We start from the raw sequence: 27,086 nt of genomic DNA on the forward strand, positions 1-27,086 counted from the left end.
GGGGAGCTGTGGGGACTGGGACTGGCTTGGTTGATGGGGTCAGGAGTTCTCCACTGTGCAGGAAACCCAGAGGGAAGCGGGTTTGGGGAGAGAATCCATTAGGAGTGTGGTGAGTGTGGGAGCCTTCAGTATACTAGGGAATTATGAGTTCCCCAGGCAGCTGCAGGGCACATCAGAGCCCCATGGTGAGGTAGAAACTGGTACAAAACCAAGCTCACGTGTGCCCCTCATGATTAAATCAGTCTGGAATAGGTTTGGGCACCACCTGGGATTTAGGGAACAGTTTCTGAGGATCCTGCCAGGAGGCATCCTGGAGGACAGTCTGGTGGCGGGGGGGGGGGGGGGGGGGGGGGGGGGGGGGGGGGGGGGGGGGCTGTGCCTATAAATGCCTGAGCCCCCTACCCATGGTGGTAGTGGGATGGGGTGGAGAGGAATAGGACTCGAAGCCTCTTGGACTGTCTCAAGCACAGGACACAGGTCTACTGGGTGGAGCAGGTGTTAGAGTGACTCGGGATACGCCCTTGCCTGGTAGTCTGCTCCATGGTCCAAGTGCTGTGTCCCTGGATGGAGGACAGCAGCAGTTTCCAGGGATGTGTATGTGTGCACATCCCTAAATTTTGTGTGCCTATTTGTGCCTGGTTATAGTTGCATGAACATGGAAGCACGTGTGGCTGCGTGCAGCACTGGGGCGGTTTCACGGGTGTGTCAGGGTTCAGGTCTGTATGGGACTATGTTGTTGTGTGTGTCCTTGGCTCTGACCCACACGTGTATACTAATCGAGGACCGAGGGCAGGCATCCATGTATGTGGGCTGGTTCTATGTGGGCATTTGCATGTCCCTGCGTGTGCCTCCGTGCGTACAGGTGTGGGAAGAAAGTGTACTCGCCTTTGTCCACGGGTGTGCGCGGACTTGTGTCCACAGAGGGAGATAGGTCTGCGACCGGAGGCCGCCGTGTGGCGAAGCTGCTGGGGCGAGGCGGGGCGCCCTTGGCGTGTTGGGGGAGAGGGGCCCGAGTGGAGGGGGCGGGGTGGCCCGGGGGCGGGGGACTCCCTCCTCCCCTCCGCGCTGCCGGCGGCGCCGCGCGGGGCTCGCCGGGCGCACTCGCCCAGCGGAGGAGGCTACAGCGCCGCCGCGGGCCCGGCCGCCGCCATCAGATCGCCGCTGGAACTGATACCGCACGACCGCCGCCGCGGCCCGGCTGATCCCCGCGGAGAGAGCTTCAGTGGGAGGGAGGGGGCCCGTCGACTCCCGGCGCCCCCGCCCCGGCGGTGCGGCGGCGGCGGGCCGGCCGCATGCTACAGATGGTGAAGACCCTGGCCCAGTTCACCATCGCGCTGGAAGACATGCGCGAGCTGGGCCCGGCCGCCGCCTCCGGGGAGCCCGCCGGGGGGAGCAACAGCGCTGACCCTGAGGAGCCCGGGGAGGCCCAGGTACGGGGAGGGGGAGGGGCATTGAGGGACCTGGGCCAAGGCTTAGAAGTCTGGCGCCCCGGACTGGGGGAGGCACAGGCAGAGATGCTGGGGCCCAGCAGCTGCCTGGCTGTGGGGCTGGGGACTCAGTGATCAGTGATGGTGGCAGCGAGATGGAGGGTGTGTGAGAAGTCCTGTCAGGGGTGGTGTGGCTAGCAAGATGCTGAGGTTTGGTGCCACCAGAATGCAAACTGGGGATGGCAGAAGAGCTGGCAAGCTCAGCTGGGTAGCAGGCCTGCACCCTGAAACCCAGCAGTGGTTGGCAGTCCTGTGCTGAGCGCCGATACAGGTCAGCCTGGAGGCTGAGACTGTCACCAGGGTACCCTGGGTCCACAGGCTCAGGGAGAGGAGGTTTTGCCAGCCTCTGTCTCAGGATGAGCGTATGTGCTGGGGGGTAAGGGGCGGTCAGGTTTGCTCCCCTCCTTGCCATCCTCTCCCTGGAGTCACTGGGCCTGGGAGGTGTCGTGCTGGGGTGGCAGTGGTGGTGTCCCCATTCCTGGCTCCGTGTGTGCTCCCCTGCGGGGGAGGGGGCGGCTTCCACCCGCTGTCTCTGTGCTTTGTCTCTCTGGGCCTGGACTCAATTGTTCCGCTCTCCTGGGCTCCAGTGGGGCTGTGGTTTTGTCCTTCCTCCTCCCTATGCCCTATTGTGTGTCTCTCTAAGGACCTGGATGCATTTTTCCTCTTTGCGGGGTGTCTGGCCTTACGGCTTCTCTCTGTACACATGTCTCTGTCTTCATGCCGCATATGTAGGAGTCTCGGGCTTTGGGTCATGATATCCCAGTTATACTGGTAGGAGGACCCCCCTCGGGCCCCCCCATCCCCACCCCACCCCGTCCTCCTGCTGTACCCCTTGGGCCCCACGTCCCCTCCCCGTTCAGGGCCCCGTGTAGTGAAGGTCTGGGGTTGGGCTGCTGAGGGGTGAGAGGCTCTGGGGGAGGCTGGGCCTACAGGGCTGTCCCTCCCAGAACAGGTGTGCCTGCTGATCTGGTTGACAGCTGCACTGCCTGTCCCCTGCTTCCCCTGGCCCCCACTGACACTCACACCCATGTCTGGGCACGTGCGAAGGGGCGCCCAGTGCAGTGACAGGGAGCTGGCCTTGTTTTCCGTACCTCTACCTGACAGCTGAGTGACGCCCGCTGTGCTTTTGAGCAGGGAGGAGGCTGGAAAGGCGGCTGTTGCAGCGTCAGCCTCCCTGCATGAGTTACTAACCCCAGCTCTGGGCCATCAGGCCCAGCACCCGCCCTGCCCCCCTCAGGGGGCCTCCCTGCTCATGACCCTCACTGCTGGGCCTGGCAGGCCTGGGCCTGGGAAGTGCTGGGTGGGGGTGCTGTGCCACCCAGGGCCAAGTCTGCCTGATCCAACAGTCGGAGCTTGCCTGTCCAGCAGGAGACAGATGTAGATAAACAGCCTTGCCAAGACACAGTGAGGATGGTCCTTAAAGACCCAGTGTGTGCAGAGAGCTGCCCTGCTCCTCAGGTCCTCGCTTTCCCAGCACTGGGAGGGAGGTATTATTTGTTCCATTTCATAAAGGAAAATGTAGAAGTCCAGGCGGTTAGGTGACCACCCATGGTCACATAGCTGGGAGGGGCCAGGCTGGGGGCCCTGTGGCTCATGGCTGGCTGGGCAGTCTGAGTGAGAACTCTGAGTTCTTGGCCCCTAAGTCTCAGCATGAGGTGGCTGAGGAGACTCGCTTACCCACTCTGCCAGTCACTGGCTGTGTGGCCTCTGACAGGTCAGGCCACTTCTCTGACTTGACTTCCTCACCGGTGTATTGGCGATGACAAGTGCTGTCATAGAGCTGTGAGTGTGAGGCTGAAGCGAGGCCACGTCTGTGACACGCTGAGGTGTTTCCCTGCAGGAGGTTGGGCATCTGGGCCTTTCCTTGGGAGGCCCTTCTGGCCCTTGTTGCCCTCCCTCCCAAACTCTCATCCTCGAGGAGCCTAGCTGGTGCTGCCTCCTACTGGAAGCTGCCCTGGTTTTTTAAGGCCTCAGAAGCACTGAGCATAGATGGTCTGGCTGTAGCTGGGGGCTCTGAGACAAAATCCAGTGCCTTCTTACCCATCAGAGCACAGCACTGAGGAGGGGGCAAGCCAGCCTCTTCCCCTCCCCCTAGGGGGTGCCATTCACACTCCCACCCCTGAGTTCCTAGCATAGAAGCCTACTTTTTAAAGTATGCCTTGTTGTAGTACAGGCCTGGGGACAGGCCTGACCTCTAAGTCCCTGAGTCAGAGGGAGGGGGGGACCTGCGGTGTCTATTAGTAGAGGGGTGAGCAGTGGCTGAATCAGGCCAACTGGGCAAGCCCAGTGCTTAGGCCACTCAGCAGACACAGACTGTGGCACAGTAGTGATCAGCCCTGCTCCACCGGCTGAGTCCCAACCCTGAGAGGCTCCTGGGGTGGGCACTAGAGGGAGGCCACAGACACAGACACCCACCATGGCATCGTCACACACGAAGAGCATCCACGCTGACTGGCAGGCCTTCATGGCTGGAGCCCAAGCTCCTGCTGAGGCCAAGCTGAGGACTGACTGGGAAGGAGAGGGGAGAATAAGCCCTAGAGATCTGGGGCCCAGCGGAGTTGGGACTTGGCTTAGGACCACTCCAGGAGCTTGGGGGAGAGAGCTGTGCCATCTGGGAAGGCTTCCTGGAGGAGGAGTGGGCCAGAGGCAAAGGAACTGGTGGCCAGGGGCAGATAAGCTGAGTCCCAGGATGGAACACACAGAGGGCATCCCTAAACTGACTTCCAGAAAAACCTTGCCAGAGAGCAGGGACTGCCCTGTGGGATGTGCACCTTCCCCTGAGGGTATGAGTGCGAGTCTCCATAATGCAGATCATCAGAGCCTCGGAATGGAGATATTGCTGCCTGGATCTCCTTAAAATGGGAAGAATAATCACACATACCTCACAGGATGGTCAGAAGGAGAAAATAGTGCACGACATTTAGAACAGTGCCTGGCATGGAGTAAGGCTCAGGTAACCTCTTTCACTGAGTGAACCGGGACCCAGCCTTGTCTGAGAGGGGCTGAGCCCTGCCCCTGCCTTGTTGCGTGACATTTAGCACTGCCCTTACCTCTCTGGGCCACCTTTTCTTTATTGTAGCAAGAAGTGACAGTTTTGACTTTCTGGGATGATGTGAAGCCCAGGGCAGGGTCTGACCCCACAGGACTTAGCCCAGAGGTGGGGTTTTCGGAATTGGCAGCTGAAGTAGGGATGACCTGGAGGCATTGCCCTTCGCAAATGTGAGAAGCTATTGACTTTCTTGAGTCCTTCTCAGGAGTCCAACAGGGGAGCCAAGAAGTAAACAGGAGATCTCCAGAGCTGCCAGTAGCCCTGGAGAGGGGAGCGGAGGGATGAGAGTTGAGGAGCGCAGTCTGGGGAGGCAGGCTGGGAGTTGCAGGGAGAGGCACTGTCTGCAGGCGGACACGTGAGCACAGACCTGGAGAGTGGAGGTCCACGGTGCTTTGGGGAGGACAGGCCTTGAAGACCTAGGAGAGGGCGTGGGTGGGCTCTCTGGGCCCCTGTGGCTGCAGGCGGCGCGTGTGAAAGGGACAAGGCACTGCTCACCCTCTGCCTTCTGTCCCCCCAGGATATGCGGAAGCACGTGACGATGACCCTGCTGGACACAGAGCAGTCGTATGTGGAGTCCCTGCGCACCCTGGTGCAGGTGAGGCCTGGGGAGGCCTGGGTCCCCGGGCGCAGCCATTCTGAGTCTGGGTGGCTGCTGGACGTGGGGGAGCCCCGGGGCCCGAGGTTAGAGAGGAATGACTGTGGGGCACACCACCCGTCGTAGAGGACGCTCCCTCCAGGGCAGTAGTGGATGCAGAGGAGCCGTGAGGAGGCCAGACTGGGGCGCCGGCGGCAGACGCGCCCTCCTCCTGCTGATCTCCCACCTCTCCTGGCAATGCTGGGTCTGAGCTTAGGTCTGTGAACCCCCTCTGCTCCCACCCCGCCCCGACCCTGCCTTCACTTCATTCATTGACTGGAAAAATGTTGATTGAATGGAATTAAATGTTAGCATGCGTAAGGTGCCAGGCCCTGTTCCAGGTGCAGGAAACACCGGGCCAAATAAGAGACAAGCCTCTGCTGTAGGAATTGACAGTCCTGCTAGGGACATAGTTGAGTATATGAGCTCTTAAGGCATCAGGTTGGGGTGGGGGGCACCTGGAAGGTAAAGGGTCAAGGAATTTTCCCTGGAGGACATGCTGGCTTCCTTCTGCCCTGTCTTCTCAGTAGCAGGAACAGCTCGTGCAAGGTCGAGTAAGGAAAGACCTGGCCCTTTCAGGAGTCCACGTGGCCAGCACAGAGCACAGGGGTCAGTCCTGTGGTGATGCTGAGGGAGCCAGCAGAGCTCACATGGTGGGGACCCTCAGTAGCAGGAGGAGAGTTTGGACTCTACCAAGGATCCTAAGAATTATTGAAAGGCTTTGAGCAGGGGCAGTGTATAGTCTGACTCACGCTTTATAAAGTCTGTCTGACTGCTGGGAGGAGGGTAGCAGAAGAGGAGGCCAGGGCCACTGAGGCCAGCACCACCTGGGGGGAGACTGCAAAGAGGCGAGTTGGGGACAGATATTTAGGAAGTGGACCAATCGGACCAGACATGGTACCTGGTTGGCCGTGGGGCAAGATGGGGAAGCCCAGGATGGTGCCTGGGCTCTGGCCTAGGTGACTAAGGCACTAAAGGAGCCCTCTGTGAAAAAGAGGGGGTGAGATGGTGAGTTGAGGTTCAGATGTGGGGGTCTGGAATGCCCAGGGTCTGGAGCCCAGGATAGAGAGTGTGGGTCTGAGCTAAAGTGGGACCTGGTGGTTATAACTGGGGACAGGTTTTCTCAAACCACCTAGGCAGAGCAAGAGTGAAGGGTGGAAGGGAGAGCCTGGGGAAACATCCCAAGGATTCACTCATTCACTGTACAAATCCGCCATGAAGCAGGCAGCGTTCTCTGGAGGGTTCAGCAGTGAATGTGAGTGATGAGGTCCTGTCTCCTAGAGCTCACAGTCTGTGGCAGAGACTGACCATAACCAGATAGGCTATGCGTGAGGACGCATGGTGATGTAGAAGTGCATGGAGAGTATTCTTAAAACAGAATATTGTTCAGCCAAAAAGGAAATTCTGACACATGCTGCAACAAGTTCTTGGGCATTATGCTAGTGAACTAAGCAGGTCACAAAAGGACAAATACTGAACGATTCCACTTATATGGGGTACCTGGAATGGCCAACCAATTTCATAAAGACAGAAAGTAGAATGGGGCGGCCAGTGGCTGGGGAGGGGGACATGGGGAGTTGGTATTTAGTGGGTGCAGAGTTACAGTCAGGGAAGTTGAAAAAAAGTTCCAGAGATGAATGGTGGTGATGGTCCATAACATGAATGTACTTTAATGTGGGTATACTGAACCAGTCACTTAAAAATGATTAAAATGGCAAATTTTATGCTATATATATATCACACCACAAAAATACATCATTTATAGGTCTGTGTGTGTATTTTTTAAGATGCATAGAGCAGTGAGAACACAGAATGGGGGTCTGCCCTAGTGTTGGGGGCAGGGTATGGGGTGTTTAGCTGAGACCTGATGGGTCGGTAGGATTTAAGCAAGGGGAGAGCTTGGAGGGACTTGTTTTAGGTTGAGGACACAGCCGGAACAGGGCTGGGTGGCTGGAGGAAACCTAGAACAACTAGGAACAGGGAGGTGGCCAGTGTGGCTGCTGGGCAAGGAGCTGACCTTTACTGTGAGCCCAAGGAAGTCACAGGAGGGCCACAACCAGAATTCCATCTTTATGAGGTGTCCCTGGCTGCCAGGCACAAATAGATGTGCAGAGGTCTCGGGGGTCCTTGGTTGTCCCCTAAGTGGGAGTCAAAGGCGTGGTAATCAGTCCAGGGGTTTAGTCACTTGCTCCCTTCTGGGTGATGCCTAGTCTAATAGTCTCACTCCTCTGAGCCTCCGCGTTTTTGTCCTGCAAATATAACTAATCATGCCCTCCTCTCAGTGGGAAGATTAAAAGGTGATGGGGTGGGCGTGCCCCTCTGCCTCTGCACACGTGGAGGCTTGCAGGACCTGCTAGTGGAAGAGCTAAGGGGGGACGGTGCTGAGGACACCGGCTGAGAGTGTCGAGAGGGGAAGGGTGTGAGCAGGAAGGACAGTGTCAGCTGAGACCAGCTCGCTTGACGCAGCCCTGCTGTGTTGAGGACTGAGGTCCCGCCCAGGGGTCCAGAGCACAGTTTCGGAGCCAGGCCACTGGTGTTGGAACTTGGCACTACCTCCTGACCAGCCATGTGATCTGGAGCAAGTCATATATCCAGTCTCTACCTCTGTTTCCTCGTCGGTTGGGTGGGAATAATAAGACCTGTGTCAGGTGCAGATTACGAGATGCATGTATAATTTAACATACTGCCTGGCAATTTTGCCTGCATGCATGCATGCACATTTGTGTGTGTATCTATAAAATCACCTTTAACCCTTGTGTTAACCTTGTGAGGCAGATATTATAATAATGCTTATGAAGGCTCAAAGAGGGAGAAGCCTGCCCAGAGTCATCTATCTATTAAATGATATCCTAGTCTATTTTGGCTGCTATAGAAAAAATTCCATTGATAGAGTGACCTAAACAAATAGAAATTTATTTTGCATAGTTTTGGAGGCGGGGAAATGCAAGATCAAAGTGCTGGCAGATTAAGTGCAGATGAGGACCGGCTTCCTGGTCTGTAGACAGCTGTCTTTCACTGTGTCTTCCGTGGTGGAAGGGCTGAGGGAGCTCTCTTTCAAAGGGCACAAATCCCATTTGTGAGAGCTCCACCCTCATGACATGCTCACCTGCCAAAGGCGCCACCCCGAAATACCACCACATCGGGGCTTACGTTTCAACATATGACTTCTGGAGGGACACATTCAGACCATAGCAAGCAGTAATACTAAGAGCTAACACTTATTGGGTGCTTTATATAAGTTACTTCATATAAGCCTCACTGTAGACCCCTGTTTTACAGATGATGAAACTCCTCACAGAGAGGTAAAGCCACTTGTTCAGGTTCACAGTGGGAACGAGTGCCATAGCCTGGGTTGAATCCCTGTCAGTCTCACTCTAGTGGGGAGACTGGACTCTACAGCCCTGGTGACCCCTCGCAGTGACTGCTGCCACTCAAGTTGATTTGTATTATTCCTGAGGGCCAGGAGTTCACAATGAAGGAAGAAGTTAAATGCCAAGGTTAACAGCCAGAAAGAGGTGGGATTTGAACCAACCTCCTAAGGGTGCACCCTTTCCTCAGTGTCTCCATCACCCTTTTGAGTCTTTCTTCAACTTGCAAATTCCCAGCTAACAACACTGCTTTCCCTGACCGACCGCTCTGTCTTATTTCCCACTGCACTTACTACCTTCTAATGCACTGTAATAATTTTGTTGCTTAGGGTACTTTTATCTCCCTTCTTCCACTAAATTGTCAGATGCACAAGCACAGGGACATTTGTGTGCCCACAGGTGCAGCTCGTGCTTAGATAGCAGGACACGCAGTAGTTGCTCAGCAAGTGTGTGGTGGGTGAGTGCAGGTGTTGGCTCCTAGCAGGTTCTGCAGTTCCCTGTCGCTGTTTATTTTTTCCTCCAACTGGTGTGCAGGCTTCTGTGTGAGGCGCTAGGACCCAGAAGTGAGCGGTTCAACTCCCACTCCTTGGGCAACAGACTCTGGCAGAGATCCTGCAGGGGCTCAGACTAGCCTGGGAGCTGTGAGAGAAAGGCTACGTGTGTCCTGTCAGCCCCGCCCCCTCCGCCTTTCCGGAATCTCAGACCAGGCGAGAGGATTCTGTTGAGCTTTACTTTCTCAAACTTGTTTTAAAACAAGCTATTTTTTTTAACGTTTGATGTAAATTTTAGTGCAGCATTCCATATACTTTTTCAAACAGCCTAGTTTCTTTGGCTTGTAGTTACAGTTTAGGCCAGTAGAGGGCTACATCTACGCGAGCCACTCGCCACTGAGCAGGGCTATTCTAGCTCAGGAAATAGCTCTGAATGCGGATTTGAAGTGAAAAATGGGAGTTTTAGTCACTAATTGACCAGAAGATCTAAAAACAGTGTTTCAGATATTGTGCAATAAGCCTTCAATAACTTTCCATGTACCCCTCCATACCTCTCTCTGCTTTATTTAACCCACAGCAATTATTGTCTTTTAATTTACCACAGGATTTCTGCATGTAATTGATTCTAAGACACATTCTTCACATTTTACCATCTCTGAAATCCAGGTTCATCCCATAGTTATGGCCTATAATAACTTAATTGACAGCATTTTTTTTTGAGGTAAAAAAGAGTGATGACGCATCTTAGATTCGATGACATGGTTGTTATTTATTTATATATTTAATTTCTGTGTTTCATCTGACTAGATTGTAAGCTCGATCTGGGCAGGGATTTTGGCCTTTCTTGTTCACTGCTGTCTTCTAGTTTTTAGAATAGTATCTGGCACATAGTAAATGCTCAATAAAATATTTGCTGAATTAGTGTGTGGAGTCTCCCAGGAGCCCAGTCTTCTTGCTTTCCTCACTCTAAGCTCTATTCACTCACACATCCAACAAATCTTTCTCACCCCTCACCCCCAACTTGTGCCAGACCCTGGTTGCTGAGTGAGGGTCATGGGGCTAGACCTCTCCATCTCCCTCCTGGAGCTCCCAGTTTAATGGGGGAGATCCCGGAGGCAGAGCCACTGAGCAGCAGGCCCAGGTGATTTTGTGTATACCTGGGCCGGTGGGTTGGGGTGCCATCTCTCTGAGGAAACTGGCACCGACCCTGTGGCCCCTCCAGGGCTATATGCAGCCACTGAAGCAGCCGGAGAACTCCTTGCTCTGTGACCCGTCACTGGTGGATGAGATTTTCGACCAGATCCCGGAGCTCTTGGAGCACCATGAGCAGTTCCTGGAGCAGGTGCGGCACTGCGTGCAGAACTGGCACGCACAGCAGAAGGTGGGAGGCCTGCTTGTCCAGTCGGTGAGTGGCCCTGCGGTCCCTGCTACACCCCTGCCCCACAGCCCCGCCGCTCCCAGGAGAGACCAACGCGGCCTGGGACCCCACCCCAGCTCCCAGATGGACTCTGATCCCTGATCCAACCCCTAGAGCTTGACGAGACACTAGCGCTGACCCCAGATCCTGGATTGACCTTGACACGACCCAACCCCAGAGCTTGGCTGGGCTCTGGCATTGGCCCCAACCCCAGCTAGACACCCTGACCTTGGACCCAGCCCCAGTTGCTGACGGTTTCCCTGGTAGCTCCGTTGGTAAAAAAAAAAAATCCACCTGCAATGCAGGAGACCCAGGTTCAATCCCTGGGTGGGGAAGATCCCCTGGAGAAGGAAATAGCAACCCACTCTAGTATTCTTGCTTGGAAAATCCCATGGACAGAGAAGCCTGGCAGGCTACAGTCCATGGGGTCGCAAAGAGTCGGACATGACTAAACCCCCAAACCAGTTGCTGACACTGACCTAACCCTAGTCCTGACCCTGAGTTGCCCCTGACTATGACCCAGACCTCAAATGGATACTGGTACTGACCTCAACCCCTACTTTAACCTGAATGTAAACAGTTGTTCTGGTCCTGACCCTGGACTTGGGCTTGATGCTGACACTGGCTTAGTCGCGACTAGCTCTTTTCTCCATCAGGCGTTTTAATAATAATGGCTATTTGGCATTTATTATGTGCTAGGTATTCCAAATACAGTATATATATATCAATGACACTAAGGAGGTAGCTATGATTGATTATTCCCAAGTTTAAAGCTGATGATTCTGGGAATTCCCTGGTGGCCCAGTGGTTAAGACTCCATGCTTTTACAGCTGAGGGCCTGAGTTCAAGCCCTCATCCAAGAAGTAAGAGCCTGCAAGCTGTGTGGGGCGAGGCAAAAAAAAAAAACAAAAAACCCACAAGCAAAAAATAAAGTTGATGGCTCTGCCACATAGAGAAAATAACCTGATCAAAGTGACAGTTAGTAAGTGACTTCCCTGGTGGTCCAGTGTCTAAGACCCTATGCTTCCAATATAGGGGGCCCGGGTTCAATCTCTGGTCAGGGAACTAGATCCTGCATGTTGCAACTAAGACCCAGTGCAGCCAAATAAATAAATGAATGATATTTTTAAAAAGTCACAGTAAGTGGTAGACGATTCAACCAAAAAAACCTGGTTTCAGTGCCCATGCTGTACGCCACCCCTTGTCCCTTTCACCACAGACAAGACTTCCACCTGCGAGCGTTTTAAAATCCTACAATGGTGATTGAGACCTTAGGAAAGGCATTGGCTTCAGAATTTTAAAAAGACTGTAAAAGTGAAACTAATAAACATTCAACTAAATGTCTGCAAAACATAACATGCCATTTTCTTTAATTGTTAAATTTAGTATTCATTTACATGAGTTTAATTACATTTGAAAAAATTTCAGTTACATTTTATTTTGCCAGAATTCCAAAAAAAGCACGATGATGAATGAGAAATCATAGTGAAACACAAATTAAATGCTTACTCAGAGCCAAATAATTTCAAAAAGAAAACTCTAAAATTCCTTCCAGAAATTCTACTAGTAAAAAACACCTAATCTATTTCTATGGGATGTGGGTGTGTTTGCATGTGTTTGTGATGTGGTGGGGTGGGCCTTGGGCTTACTAAGAAGGTCTTAGAAGGTGCCTGCTGACCTGGAAACTGATGTAACAGGAACCTTGGCTTGGCAGTGGTGGGACCCCAGCTTGAGTGCTGACATCTCCAGTCTATCTCAGCCCTCCGTGTCACTGGGTTTATCCCCTCCCTGTCTGGACCTTGATGTTAACCAAGGGTAGCAGTGGAAGCCCTGGTCCCCCTAGAGGGGTCGGCGTAGGATGTCCTGTCCCAGGATTGGGGGGAGTTCAGGGGAGGCTGTCTTTATCCCTGAGCTGCTTCAGCCTCTGCCCTGCATCACATCTGATGGGGGGTGGGGATTGGCATCAAGAACCTAGAAACATGGATTTGGAGACCCAGAGGGGACAAGAAACACCACCACAGGTCAGCTAGTCCATCCATGGTGCAGCTGAGACAGGCACAGGGGTGTCCTAATGCCCAGCCAGGGCTTCTGCCAAGAACATCCACATTGAGCCCAGCCATCAGGTGTTAGCCACCAGGCAGAACATACTGGGAGGGATGGGAGCACCTACTCCTTGGAGCTGGCAGACTTGCCTTGAGGGGCCAGGGAGGCCAGAGGCCAGGTATAGTTCCAAGCTGAGCCCTCTTCAGCATAGGAGTGCTTCTTGGAGGCGGCAGAACTGGAGTTCTGCCTTGCCAAGGTGGGAGAGATTTGGATGGGGGAGGAGCCTTCCTGCTGGAGGGAATTACATGAGCAAAAGCCAAGCAGCAGGAACAAGTTTGTGTCACTCAGCTGACAGCAAGGAGGGAGACCTGCCTGGTTGGAGACTAGGGGATGAAATGCCCAGTTGGGAGGGAGAGAGCCTGGTCTGAGTGCATATGTGTGTTTGCACGCACATGCACATGCCTAATCACACAGTCATACATATGACATGTACAGACATCACAGTAGTAGCACATGCCCGATCCCTTAGAGACCGTGTCATTTTCAGATGGAGGGAAGAGTCAGATGTTGGCTCGTGAATCAGTGGAAACCTGGGGAGGGGACACCTTGAGGGTCCCAACCTGCCTCTTCATCCACAGTTCTCGAAGGATGTCCTGGTCAACATCTACTCTGCCTACATCGACAACTTTCTCAATGCGAAGGATGCCGTGCGTGTGGCTAAGGAGGCGAGGCCTGCCTTTCTCAAGTTCCTGGAGGTACCAGGGCCAGGCAGGGGGATGGAGGCCACCCCTCTTGGGTCAGCTTTGGGGGCCTCAGGAGCCCCCAGCCTGGACCCCAGAGCCCTAGCTTGTGGGTCAGTGTCTCCCCTCAGAGCTGGAGGGGCTCACTGGGGACCTGTCTGTCCCTGGACGCTTCCATCTTTGCTGGTCATACCTCACTTGGGTGCCCATCCACCCTGTTTTGGGTTTCAGCAAAGCATGCGTGAGAACAAGGAGAAGCAGGCGCTGTCCGACCTCATGATCAAGCCTGTGCAGCGGATCCCACGCTACGAGCTTCTGGTGAAGGTGGGCATGGGGCTGGGTGGGCAGGAGGGCATGGGGCTGGGTGGCCAGGTGGGCAAAGTCTGGAGGTATGTGAGGATGCAGGGGGCTCAGTGGTCCCCGCCTAGTGGAGCCGCAGGGTCCAGATAGGAAAGTTCTCTCTAGAGTCTACTCACAGTCTCTTCTGTTCCAGCAGTCACTGTAGGGCCCCAGAGCCTGACAGGGGTGGCTAAACAGGGGTTTACCGCCCATTTCCACCCAGGACCTCCTGAAGCATACGCCTGAGGACCACCCAGACTACCCTCTCCTGCTGGACGCTCAGCGGAACATCAAGCAGGTGGCTGAGCGCATCAACAAGGGTGTGCGAAGTGCTGAGGAGGCAGAGCGGCACGCCCGCGTGCTGCAGGAAATTGAGGCCCACATCGAGGGCATGGAGGATGTGAGTGCCGTCCCGCCTGGCTCCACCCATGCCTATGTCCACACCTGTGGTCACCTGGAACCGTGGTCATGGCTACAGTGTGTTTGCATCCATCTCAGTGTGCATCTGTGTCCTCCCCCATGTCTGTTTCTGGCCATATATCCCATGGCCTGATGACACAGCACTGAGGGGATGGACACCGTGTTGCTCCTACTGACTTGTCCCATGAGTGGGGCCAAGGGCCACTAGGGTCTGCGGAGGGGAAAGGACTCATAATGAGCCTTCAGGATGCCTTGTCCCTCCTGCCCCACAGCTCCAGGCCCCTATGCGGCGGTTCCTGAGGCAGGAGATGGTCATTGAAGTGGTAAGAAGTGTCCCATTGTCCACCTGCCTGTGCCCACCTCCCTGCTTGGTTACCTTCTCTGCTCACAGCTGCTGCCCTCTGGCCTCCTGCTCTTCCACCCCAGCAGGAGCCCAGGGTCAAGTCCCAATTTGCCTCTGGGCATCTGGAGGGCCCTCCCCTCCCTCGGCCTGGCTGTCCCCCTTGGGCACGGTGGGCAGGAGGGAGGGCCTCTGGGCCTGAATCCTGTCTCGGGCCCACAGAAGGCAGTCGGTGGCAAGAAGGACCGGTCCCTCTTCCTGTTCACGGACCTCATCGTCTGCACCACCCTGAAGCGGAAGTCGGGCTCCCTGCGGCGCAGCTCCATGAGCCTGTGAGTGGCCAGGGTGCTTGAGGCCATTGTCCTTCCCTGGGCCCACTCCCCCGCCTTGGCCAGAGCACCCCTGTTGCTCCCCGCAGGTACACGGCAGCCAGCGTCATCGACACGGCCAGCAAGTACAAGCTGCTGTGGAAGCTGCCACTGGACGATGCGGACATCATCAAAGGTGGGGGTGCTGGGTGTTAGGGGGTCTTCCTCTGAGAAGCCCACCAGAGGATTTGAGCCGTGGCTAGGCTGGCTGGCTGTGCACCTGCTCTTCTGCTTTTGGGCCTCGCTTTCCCATCCTGTCCAAGGGTGCTGGCATGCAGGATCCAGTTTGTGTCCCACAGAGCCAGACCGGCCACCTTCGGATTGGGCAGGGGCCTGCCGTGGGCTGGCCGGGTACTGGGGCTGCCATGCTGCAAGGAGCGCAGACGCCCGTAGCAGTTGGTTCACTGCACAGATGCATTTATGCACCTCATCTTAGATGATGGCGCACTGTTCTGGTCCAGCAGTTTGGTGCCTGGGGAACAGACACACTCAACTCAGGCCAATCAGAAAGCTGGCTGGAATGATCCTTTTGTTTGGGGCTGAGACTGTCGGGAGCTGAGGCAGCTTCAAAGAGCTGCTCCTCCTGCTGTGTGAGCGTGCTCCCCTGACCCCAGCCCAGCCCGCCCCCTCTGCACCAGATCTCACTGCTCTCAGCTTTCCCTGCCTCCTCGTAACTCCCATGATCCATCACGGCCTTGTCTGCCTCGTGGCCCTTCTCCCGCAGCTCTCAGCCCCAGTTGCTCCAGGAGGCGCAGTCCACCCTCCTGAGTAGGATGGTCATTTGGTGGTGAGGGCACCTCAGGACCAGCAGGCAGGTCAGACCCAGTGAGGCAGGGGTTCACTCAACCCCTTGGTGAACCCAGGCCTGCCCCACACCGGCCCCTCTGTAGGAAAGCAAGCTGATTATCGGTCCAATTCATCTCTTCTCACTAAAGAACAGGCCGGTGGATAAAATGAGTACCTCTAGGTCAGGTGTCTACCTGTGGTCCAGTCAGCTGTGGCCAGAGAGGGGCAGGGTCATAGGGAAGAAAGCGTGGCTGCCCAGGTGGTAGAGGGTTCTGGGGGGACAGTTCCCCTCAGAAGGAGCAGATGTCCTCAGGCCTCTCTTGTCTAGTCCACTCTACTGCTGTCTACTCAGCCCATTTGTGGGCCACTGGTCTGGGCTGTTCGCCCCTAGCCAGGCAGTGTGGAGTGTGCAGGATGCTGAGCTGGTCTGTGGGGCCAATATTTGGCAGTGGTCAAGTATGGGACAGGACCAGGGAAATCTAGGTCATCAGCCCATTGCCCCGTCCTTTGCTGGGGGGAGCTGAATCCCTGGGTCAGCACATTTGACTGCCTGAGGCTCTGCCTGCCCAGCTGACTTCCCCTGTGGGAGACTGCACCACCACAGCAGCCCGGCATCAGCTGGAGTCTGCATAACCTGGGAGCTGTCTGCTGTTTGTTCTTTGTGCTCTTCCAGGGAGTTCTCCAAGGGACCGACACCCTGTGGCCGGTGGCTGTGAATCAGGCCCAGTCCCCTGCTCTTGGGCCTGGAGTTTCTCTCCAAGCTGCCCATTAACTTTGGGGTTGATGCTAACCTGAGGTCCATCGGTTTACAACCTCTCAGTTTATCAGGCTGCTCCCCGCACCCAACTGCAAGTTTGGAGGGGAGGGGAAGAGTGTCTGTCCAAGCCTGACCTTGTCTGTCTCTGGATCTGCCCATGGCCTCCCTCTATCCCCACTAGGGGCATCTCAAGCTGCCAATCGAGAGAACATCCAGAAGGCGATCAGCCGCCTGGACGAGGACCTGACCACCCTGGGCCAGATGAGCAAGCTCTCGGAGAGCCTCGGTTTCCCCCACCAGGTCTGCTTCTTCTGCCTGAGATTCCCTCACCCGGTCCGAGGGGGAAGAGTACAGCCTCATCCCATCTCTGAAGGAAGTCGTGTTCCAGGCCTGCGGGTTGGAGACACAGCTCCATCCCCAGCTGAGGGAGGCGGGAGGGCCCACCATGTCTGTGCGGGATCCAGGCTACCTCTTGGTCTCCGGGAAGTAGAATCCCATTTTCTGTCTGAGGAAGGGGCAGATGCCCAGGCCCATCCCCAGGGCAGGAGTAGGCTGAGCGGGGAGGTGAGGCCCTGAGGCCTGGACCCTTCTCCCTGCAGAGCCTGGATGACGCGCTGCGGGACCTCTCAGCTGCCATGCACCGGGACTTGTCGGAGAAGCAGGCTCTGTGCTACGCGCTTTCCTTCCCTCCTACCAAGCTGGAGCTGTGCACCACGAGGCCCGAAGGCACCGACTCCTTCATTTTTGACTTCCCCCACCCCGATGCCCGCCTCGGCTTCGAGCAGGCCTTTGATGAGGCCAAGAGGAAACTGGGTAAGCCAGGGCCCAGGCCGGTGCCCTCTTCCCAGAACCTTCAAGCAGTGGACAGCACCTTACAGCTGTGTGTGACATCAGGAGCCAGAAATCTCAGGACTGCCATGTCCTGTGTTCCAGTCCCTGCCAGTGGAAGGGTAGACTGAGACTTCTGCAGAGAAATTCAGGACTTCCCCAGGGTTGGGAAGATCCCCTGGAGAAGGGAACCACTACCCACTCCAGTATTCTGGCGTGGAGAATTCAATGGACTGTATAGTCCATGGGGTCGCTAAGAGTCAGACACGACTAAACGACTTTCACTTACTCTCTTAGGGCCTCTTTGGCAGGGATTCTGTGGATACGGTCAGCACAGGGCAGGGGCCCTATCATGAGAGTGGGTGACTAGGACCTCGTACCTCCACCACACACACATACACACACACAGCAGGCCTGGATCAGGGAGCACTGTTGAATGGGTCCATAGAAAATCCTTAGAGACCTCTGGGTCTACCTCTCACATTGTACAGATGGGAAAATTGAGGCCAAGGACAAGCAGGACAAAACAACCAGCCACCTCATTCTCCCTAGAGAGACCCTGAGGGGCAGGAGAGGAAGGGAAATGGGCAAGGTCAGGACCAGGGTAAGGTGAATGCTAAGCAGTGTCTGTCCATCCATCTCCACTACAGCCTCCAGCAAAAGCTGTCTAGACCCTGAATTCCTGAAGGCCATCCCCATCATGAAAACCCGCAGCGGCATGCAGGTGTGTGTGCACCTGGATACCTGGGCGCATGTATTCTAAGCCCGCATGTGTTCATGTGTTTTTGTTCTTTGTACAGCATTGTGTACGTCTTGAACATTGCAGTGGTTCCCTGTGTCTTTGAGAGCACAGCTCTCTGCACAAGCACATGTACACTACATATGTGTCATATGTATATGGGTACATCCATGCATTTATGCATCTTTGCATGTGAACAAAGGCTATAGCATCGATGTGCAAGTGTCTAATTCATATGCTTGTATGAGTCTATATACATATGGACAAAGTTACCATTTTTTTCATTTGTTACACATATACATGTATGTGTGACCGTATTTGCGGTATATATATGTGTGGATGTCTGTGTACACAGACATATATGAATGTATGTCACAGAGGGATGTGTGCCTTTGATGCGTAAAGAGTCACGTGTGCTGCATGTGTATGCCGAAGGTGTGTTGAGAATCCAGGAGGGCCTGGAGAGCGGTGTGGAGCTAGCAGCAGTTCCTCTATTCACCTTCCCCTGTCCCTTGGCGCCGTCCGCAGTTCTCGTGCGCAGCCCCGACCCTGAGCAGCTGCCCCGAGCCCACCCCCGAGGTGTGGGTGTGCAACAGCGACGGCTACGTGGGCCAGGTGTGTCTGCTGAGCCTGCGCGCTGAGCCCGATGTGGAGGCCTGCATCGCAGTCTGCTCCGCCCGCATCCTCTGCATCGGGGCGGTGCCAGGCCTGCAGCGCTGCTGCCACCGGTGAGGCCCGCCCAGATGGGGGCAGGCGGGGTGGAAGGTGGGGCCTGGGGCAGAGTCCCCGCCCCTGACCCGGAGGGTGGGCGTGTCCTGTGGGTGTGGGCGGGGCCTGGGGCTTGAGAACGGGCAGGGCAGATCCTACCTCCTAGTGACACGCATTCCCAACCCTCCTCCCAGGGAACAGACCGCGTCGCTGAGGAACCCTCCAGAGACGGCACCCGAGCCTACCGGGCCAGACCTGGACGTCGAGGCGGCGGAAGAGGAAGCAGCGACGCTGGCCGAGCCAGGGCCCCAGCCATGCCTGCACATCTCCATAGCGGGCTCAGGCCTGGAGATGGCGCCAGGCCCCGCCGAGGGTGACCCCCGCCCGGAGCTAGTGCCCTTTGACAGCGACTCGGATGATGAGTCTTCGCCCAGCCCCTCGGGGACCCTGCAGAGCCAGGCCAGCCGGTCCACCATCTCCTCTAGCTTTGGCAGTGAGTGCCCAGCTTGGGGCAGAGAGGGGCAACCCAGCCCGTGCTGATTGAATGAGAGGGGATAAGCACAGCCATGGCACCCAATCTCAAGACACTAGCCCAGAGAGCGCTGAGGTCCAGCAAGATGGGCAGAGACTGTGACACCAAGGGCCCCAGGGACAGTGGGTAGTAAGGCTGGATCCTGAGGCCCCTGCAATGGCCAGTTAAGGAAGATGGAGTTGTTGGGGATGGTGGTGATTGGTCCATGGTGGTGGATTGGAGGTGGCCAAGCTGGGACCAGGAGCCTATAGCACTGCGCTGTCAGTCATCGGGGTAACAAGGACTGAACTGATGGCGGAGTCTGGAGGGCAGGGAGAACAGCAATGGAAGACCTTGGCCCAGAAGGGTGTGTTGAGGGGAGGATAAGGCCTAGAAAGACACCACATCTTGGGCCTGGCAGAGTGGGAGACAGAGCCCTTTGTCTCCATCAGATGAGGAGACCCCGAGCTCCAAGGAGGCCACAGCAGAGACCACCAGTTCAGAGGAGGAACAGGAGCCTGGCTTCCTGCCACTGTCTGGCTCCTTCGGGCCTGGTGGTCCCTGCGGCACCAGTCCCACGGATGGGAGAGCCCTTCGTCGGTCCAGTCGTGGCTCCTTCACCCGTGGCAGCCTGGAGGACCTGCTGAGCGTTGACCCTGAGGCCTACCAGAGTTCCGTGTGGCTGGGCACCGAGGATGGCTGGTAGGGACACAGGAGAGGCTGGAGTCTTGGTGCCAGAACCTGCAGTCCCTGTTTAAGAAATCATATCGCATCCTGAAGCAGAAGCAGGAGGGCCTTGGGTCAGATCTCAAGGATACTGCCAACCAGGGCTGCCAGAGGGTCTGAAACCCATAGGGAGGCTGTGGGATTTTGGTACCTTGGGGTAGCACCTGCCGTGGAGGAGGAGATGGTGGTGGAGGCAGCTAGGTGGAGGGATTGGTGTGCTCAAGCACTTGTCACAGGTCCACACCACTGATCCACAGTGTCCACGTGTACCAGTCCTCCGACAGCATCCGTGATCGCAGGAACAGCTTGAAGCTCCAACACTCAGCCTCTGTGACCTGCATCCTGTAAGGCCCCCCAGATGGCTCTTCTGGTTCACACCCTTCTCAGCTCTACCTGTAGATGTCCTTCTGCTGAGCTGGACCCCGTGGTCACGGAGCACACAGGCGTGCCCTAGGCTAACGGTGTCTCCCACACACCGTGTGTCACTGTGCAAGTCACTGCCTCTTCTTAGACTCAGGTGCACACCACCTAGAGAACAGGGGGTGGGAGGAGGTAGTCTTTCGGAAGCCATAGTCATTCTGTCTGATTCCTTGGGCTCAGGAGACCTCCTTTGGCTTCCTGAAACCCCCATGACTCCTTTTCCTTTCCTAGGTATCTGAATAACCAGGTGTTTGTGTCTTTGGCCAATGGAGAGCTCGTAGTCTACCAAAGAGAAGCAGGTGAGTGTCCCCCTCCCTGCTGAGTAGGATCTCCCTCCTGAGCAAGCTGGGGCCTCCAGACCACAAGTCTGGAGATGTGACTTTCGGTAACTCCCAGGTCTTTTCTGGGGTTTGGTGTCCTCATTGATAAATGAGGTTATTTATCAGCACCTTATTTCAGGGGAGGGTGAGGCTCAAATGCAATGTAAAATTGAATCTGCTGTTTTCTTTATCTCACTCCTACTCTAGGCCATTTCTGGGAGCCTCATAACTTCAAATCGGTGACCCTGGGTGCTCAGGGGAGCCCCATCACCAAGATGGTGTCTGTGGGTGGGCGGCTGTGGTGTGGCTGCCAGAACCGAGTCCTTGTCCTGAGCCCTGACACGCTGCAGCTGGAGGTAGTGGGGATGTGGGTGGGATTGGGGAATTGGTGACTTGGGGTGAGCCAGGCCCATGAGAGAGGAGGTGAGACCACAGGGCCATAAAAAGCAACCAGCTGAGAGGTCGGGGCTTTCCCCCAAATGCTGTGCGAATCTGGGCCAGCCCCTGGCCTTCTCTAACCCTTATTTCCTTCTAGCTGATGAAGGCTACAGGCACATGTAAGTTAGAATTCTGTAGTCCTCCTCCCTGCCCTCGCGTTATTTCTCAGCTACGGTATTGGGGTCTTTGGAGGGTGGACAGAGTTCCTTTCTGATGTCAGCATCCCTTATCATCACTCTGGTCTTTAGTCCTGATTTCATTTGCATGTGCATCAGTAGCTATCAGCCTGGTAGTATCCAGGAGTAACTAGTTCCCATGATTTCCCTCTCACTGGTCCCATCATTGGTTGGGCTGGGAGTGAAGAGGTGGAGAACCCGCGTTCAGGCCCACATCTGTGACTGACTTGCCGATGCCCTTGGACAGGTTCCCTCTCCTTCTAGACTTGTTTCCCAGCTGTACAGGGTGAGGCCAATGATTGCTGTTAAGACCCTTCAAGCTTTGAACTTCTCTGATCATTAACTCACTCAACTTCCTTGGGGAAAGGGCACTTTAATTCCCGAGGTTTAAGTGGGGAGGCTCCAGTGAAACTAACATTTGAAAGGTTAATCATCCAGGTCAAGGAGCAAGGCTGCCTTTGCTGTCAATCCAGTGGGCTTTCTGGAGAGATTTGGCATGAGTTGTAGAAGGAGGAATGGGCACTGGTGAAGCACAAGGCTGGGAGGGGCCGGTGAAGGCAGGCCTGTCACTCACCCATCTGTTCTCGACCCTCACCCCAGCACACGTTCTCCGTGGGGCAGGATTCCAGTCGCAGCGTGGCTTGCATGGTGGACTCCAGCCTGGGTGTGTGGGTGACATTGAAAGGTAGTGCCCACGTGTGTCTCTACCATCCAGACACGTTTGAGCAGCTGGCAGAGGTGGATGTCACACCTCCTGTGCACAGGATGCTGGCAGGTACTGACCTCAGTCTCCTACTGCCCGTTCCCTTGGAGCTTTTCTATCCCTGGCAGTGAGGATGCTAAGCCAGCGCCAGGACTCGGCTCCAGCACTGGTCTGTCTCCTGCCCCAGGTTCAGATGCCATCATCCGGCAGCACAAGGCTGCCTGCCTGCGGATCACAGCGCTGCTGGTGTGTGAAGAGCTGCTGTGGGTGGGCACCAGTGCAGGCGTGGTGCTCACCATGCCCACCTCACCCAGTACCATCAGCTGTCCACGGGCACCTCTCAGCCCTGCTGGCCTCGGCCAGGGACACACTGGCCATGTCCGCTTCTTGGCCGCAGTCCAGCTTCCAGACGGCTTCAACCTGCTCTTCCCAACTCCACCACCTCCCCCAGATACAGGTGGGTCTACACATCCTATGCCAATCCAGGGACCTGGGCTTTGGGTTTAGGGTGCCCCGCTGCCCTGCGAGAGGAGGGTTAAGAGGGAGGGAAAATGTAATACAGATGTGGAAGTGGCGTATATTACAGGAAGTAGGCTATAGAAAACCCAAACTAAAAATCTATTAGGATACTCTGTGTATGTGTGTGTGTGTGTGTGTAAAATTCTGTCCAGAGAATGTCACGGAGATGAGGAAGTGAACTAAGAATTAGAATATGGCACAGGAAGGGATATATACCACAGGAAATAAAACAGGACTAGAAAGGATGTATAGGGCAGAGCGGGAAACAGAAATAGCGCCAGAAAGCAGGGCGTAGAATGGTCCATAGGATAGGAAAGGGACTGTGAGGATTAGAAAGTGAAACCTACTAGGTAGCGAAGTACGTCAAGGAGGTTGCAGTTGGCCAGGTCTTGCTCTGGCAGGACAGGAAGCCATACTCCCAAGAGGAAGTGGCTGTGGGCATCAGGAAGCAGGGGGCCCTCGGTCAGGGGTTGTCTGGTCCAGAGAAGACTTAACCTGGGAAATGGCTGTTGGAAGCAGGAGATGAGCACCAACAGGGCTGTGTTGAGATAGTGCTGCTGCCAGTCACCCCCAGGCTCATGGCTCCTCCCCTCTGCCCTCCTAGGCCCGGAGAAGCTGCCCTCACTGGAACATCGGGACTCCCCTCGGCACCGAGGCCCTGCCTCGGCCAGGCCTAAAATGCTGGTGATCAGTGGAGGCGACGGCTACGAGGACTTCCGACTCAGCAGTGGGGGCGGCGGCAGCAGTGAGACTGTAGGCCGAGACGACAGCACAAACCACCTCCTCCTATGGAGGGTGTGACCCTGTCCACGGTGGCCCAGGACTCGCCCACCCACGCACCCTCCGCCTGCTTGCCTCTTCCAAGCCCACTGGCAGACTCTCACATGAGTGTCTGACCAGGGGCACACCCGTGCCTGCACAGTCTGCCTCCCATCCTTGCGGAAGCATTCCCAATGGAGCACCTGCTGGCCAGTGGGGTCCAGGCCTTTCCCAGCCCTCTGGCTGCTCCGGTGCACCCAGTCATGATGAGGAGGGTGGGTGGAGAGGGGGCACGTGGGCTGCCCAGGACCTCTGTCCCTGGAGCTTCTACCAAAGACACGGCCGGGCCTGGACCCCACAGGGCTGGGGAGGGCCATGTGCAATATTTGGAGGGTTTTCCTGGGGACAGTGGGAGGGCTGAGGGATGGAATCCTTTCCCGTGTACAGTATTTATGTTTCTTTTTAGATGTGTACCTTCCCAAGCACTTATTTATGCAATGACCTGGGGCAGGGAGTGATTGGAGAAAATGATAGAAGAGGGGAAAAAAAAAACCCTATTCCTGCCCTGGGAGTCACCCTGGGACCCCAACCAGCCTTCCTGATGGGGCCAGTCCCCCCTGATTATGTGCGCACACACACACTGCATGTTTGGGGCACTGAAACACTGCCCCTTAACATAAACTCTCCACGGCCTTGTCCTGACTGGGTTGCCCTCCAGTATCCAGAGCAAAGGATCAAGTCCCCTCAGTCATCCAGAACAAGGCGATGACCAGGGGGGTGGGCAGTGACTCCCATCCGGGGGGCTTCCCCAGGCCTCGGCGTTTCCTTGCTTGTGGCAGTGCCTTTAGTGGTTTCCGAACGTGGGAACCCTGTCGGGGCCTCGTCCAGGGCCCTCTCCTGGCCTGAGCAGGGAAGGGGTCCTCGCTGTCCGCACGTTGCCCCCTAGCTCCTGTGTCTCATGCACTGGCACACATGGTCACCGCAGAGGGTGGGCCTAGGGGCCCCTCACTCTGACCACTGACTCCCTCTCTCCACATCCTCCCCTGGCAGCAGCAGCCCTTCCAAGGATGCCCAAAGCTGACGGGCCAGACATGGCCTCCCTGGCTGGGAAGGCTACTCCGGAGGCTAGCTTCCCCTGCCCTCACTCCCCCCCCCCCCCCCCGAACCTCAGAAGCCAGTCTGACCCCAGCCCCCACGCTTCTTCAGCTGCAGCTCCAAAGGTCTGGTGTCAGATGGGGTTTGTTTGGTTCTGTTTTTGTTTGGGGTGGGTGGGTCATTGCGGTCTTAGATTATGTTTTTCCTGCTACCGAACAGTCATGTATTAACTTTCCTTGGATGATGAAGTTTAAAGAGTCAATAAATAGAAACACCAAACAACTGGTCCCCATCGGCAGCCACAGAGGCCTCCTGCCAGCAACCTCCGAGCTCCCCAGCTGCTTGGGCTCCCTGACACCCACCCACTTGGACAGACAGAGGAGGACTCAGAGACCCAGAAGAGTGCTGTGGTGGCAAGGTGGCCACTGACTTGCTGTGTTATCTCAGGCAGGTCACTGTCTCTCTGGGCTGCAGCTTCCTCATCAGGAAAACATCAGGAGTTGTGCTAGTCAGATGCTTTATAACCAGGGCTGCATTTTAGAGTCCCTTACAGGTTAACATTGTAAATACAAAGCATGATTCGTAAATTATGTGTATGTAAATACACATTCCCAGGCTACCCCAGCTCCTGAGTCAGGAGGCCTGGAGATAAAGCTTGGGAATCTGAAGCTGACACATGCTACAAGGAAAAACTAGGCGGATGTGAGCCTGTCTACAGCTCCTACAAGAATCTGCTCTTCAGCAAAGCCTCAGGAGGCTCAGAATCTGACAGAGGCCAAGGTGAGCAGGGGTAGACTCCAAGTCACTGTGATTTCTGGTCATTAAATCAGACATGAGAATGCAAAGGCTGACAACACAGGACTGTTCTTTGCAGGGCCACAGAGCCTTTTCCATCAGGGCATACCAGCAAGACGCAAGGTGATGACTTCTAGGAAAAGAACAAATCAGGCTTCAGCTCTCTTGAACACACATTTGAACATTTTTCAACCTAAACAATTAAGACTTTACAGAAATCATTTGCTAAAGAGGAGTGCAGGCTCACACTTGGCACACTGGTATTCACGTGTCTTAGTTCTGCCGGGCCCTTGATGCCATGGGACAGCCATGAAACATCTGGCAGCATCACTGCCGGGATGATCTGGAGGAGAGGGTAACAGAAAACAGATACATCACAGAGTAGAAGGCTACCTTCACGTGGAATTTATGATGAAACAGCATAGAAGGAGCACAGGTTTTGAAGCTGAACAGAAACTTTGCCACTGATTGGCTATGCAACTTTGGATGATTTGTATTCCCTCTGAGCCTCCATCTTGTCATCTGTAAATTGGGGTTGATAATCCTTTCCCCCACAGGACTGTTGGTTGGTGTGCACAGATCTTTGGATTGCAAGGAAGAGATTTGTTCTGCCCAGAAATAAAGGGGGCACTGACTAGAACTAGAACTGAACATGAAATGGAATCAAATAGCTGTTAGCACAGTGGCCCCATGTACTGCTGCCCCATCTTAAGACCCTGGACTCCACCTTGAGTCTGATTCCTGCCTCACCACCAGCAGCTGCCATTTTCTGCTTCACAACTTCTGCTGCCTGAGGCCCTCTTCTGCCTCTGGACAGACTTCACTTTCAGCACTGGTTACCCAAGGCCGGATCCTCAGCATTTTCCCTAATATGCCTTGGTAGGAATGGGCCTGGGAAGGCCACATCCCAGGACACCGGGCAGCCTGTGGAGAGATGAGCAGCCCGGAGCAGGTCAGCTGTGGGCAGGGCGGTCCTGGGATGCACGATCGATCGCTAGGCACCCGGCCTAGGGGAGAGCCTAGACGGATCAGCTCCTCCAAAGCAGTGGTTCTCAATCTTGGCCTGCACATTGCAATCACCTGGGGGGTCCAGGTCACATTCCAGACCAATTAGATCAGAATTCTGAGGGTGGGACTGACCCAAGTATCAGTCATATTTGTAGGAAAACTTTTAAGTGAAGTATAACATTTGTATCAGAGAAGGCAATGGCACCCCACTCCAGTACTTCTGCCTGGAAAATCCCATGGACGGAGAAGCCTGGTGGGCTACAGTCCATGGGTTCGCTAAGAGTCAGACACAACTGAGCGACTTCACTTTCACTTTTCACTTTCATGCATTGGAGAAGGAAATGGCAACCCAGTCCAATGTTCTTGCCTGGAGAATCCCAGGGACGGGGGAGCCTGGTGGGCTGCCGTCTATGGGGTCGCACAGAGTTGGATATGACTGAAGCGACTTAGCAGCAGCAGCAGCATAACATTTGTATAGAATGGTACTCAGGTCATTAGTGGGCTGCTAGATAAGTTTATTAATAAACACACCGAGAACATTCCACCACTCGAAAGCTCCCACGTACCCCCACCTACTCTCCCCTTCTAGGGTAACTACCACGCTGGCTTCTGACATGGTGGTTTATTTCTGCTAGTGAGGCGGAGAATCACTGCTTTAAAGGGCACAGCCAGGGACTTCCCTAGCAGTCTAGTGGTTGGGACTCTGCACTGTCACTGCTGTGGGCCCAGGTTTGATCCCTGGGTGGGGAACCAAGATCCCACAAGCCATGCCCCTGGGGTGGAGGTAGTAGGACTCGGGTTTGATGTGAGGGGTGAAGGAACAGCTTGAGTCAATGCAAAGAAGGGTCGGGAAACCTGGAGCAAGAGGTCTGAGGTGTAGGCCCAGCTGGAGCAGTGGGGAAAGAGGAAAAGGCAGGGAAGCCAGAATGTGAACTCTGCAAGGGGGATGTTTGCTCACTGCTCCATCCCCAGGCCACCTGCAGTGCCTGACACAAAGTAGGTGCTCAATAAATATTTGTTTAGTTAAATCTAGAGAATTCAGTTGAGGTTTTCCTGTAGGTCTTGAATGTTGCTAAATAATAGCTCCAGCTTCCATTTATTT

At 55.3% G+C, this 27,086-nt stretch overlaps 1 protein-coding gene across 1 annotated transcript in view; it reads left to right on the top strand.

The window, feature by feature from the left end:
• Positions 1-23,285, top strand: part of ARHGEF17 (Rho guanine nucleotide exchange factor 17) — a 55,791-nt gene extending 32,506 nt beyond the window's left edge. The window contains exons 2-21 of the mRNA XM_052652755.1: positions 5,054-5,131; positions 10,252-10,434; positions 13,128-13,244; positions 13,461-13,553; positions 13,792-13,968; positions 14,261-14,311; positions 14,551-14,660; positions 14,747-14,832; positions 16,421-16,539; positions 16,839-17,052; positions 17,718-17,791; positions 18,335-18,534; positions 18,709-19,007; positions 19,478-19,727; positions 20,009-20,095; positions 20,403-20,470; positions 20,699-20,847; positions 21,706-21,880; positions 21,996-22,265; positions 22,932-23,285. Coding sequence (XP_052508715.1) covers positions 5,054-5,131; positions 10,252-10,434; positions 13,128-13,244; positions 13,461-13,553; positions 13,792-13,968; positions 14,261-14,311; positions 14,551-14,660; positions 14,747-14,832; positions 16,421-16,539; positions 16,839-17,052; positions 17,718-17,791; positions 18,335-18,534; positions 18,709-19,007; positions 19,478-19,727; positions 20,009-20,095; positions 20,403-20,470; positions 20,699-20,847; positions 21,706-21,880; positions 21,996-22,265; positions 22,932-23,128 — 2,997 coding nt within the window. The 3' untranslated portion in view covers positions 23,129-23,285. The remainder of the gene's footprint in view (positions 1-5,053; positions 5,132-10,251; positions 10,435-13,127; positions 13,245-13,460; positions 13,554-13,791; positions 13,969-14,260; positions 14,312-14,550; positions 14,661-14,746; positions 14,833-16,420; positions 16,540-16,838; positions 17,053-17,717; positions 17,792-18,334; positions 18,535-18,708; positions 19,008-19,477; positions 19,728-20,008; positions 20,096-20,402; positions 20,471-20,698; positions 20,848-21,705; positions 21,881-21,995; positions 22,266-22,931) is intronic.
• Positions 23,286-27,086: the final 3,801 nt, after the last annotated feature.

This window comes from Budorcas taxicolor, chromosome 15 (assembly GCF_023091745.1).
Source record: "Budorcas taxicolor isolate Tak-1 chromosome 15, Takin1.1, whole genome shotgun sequence".
In the NCBI taxonomy this organism is placed as follows: domain Eukaryota; kingdom Metazoa; phylum Chordata; class Mammalia; order Artiodactyla; family Bovidae; genus Budorcas; species Budorcas taxicolor.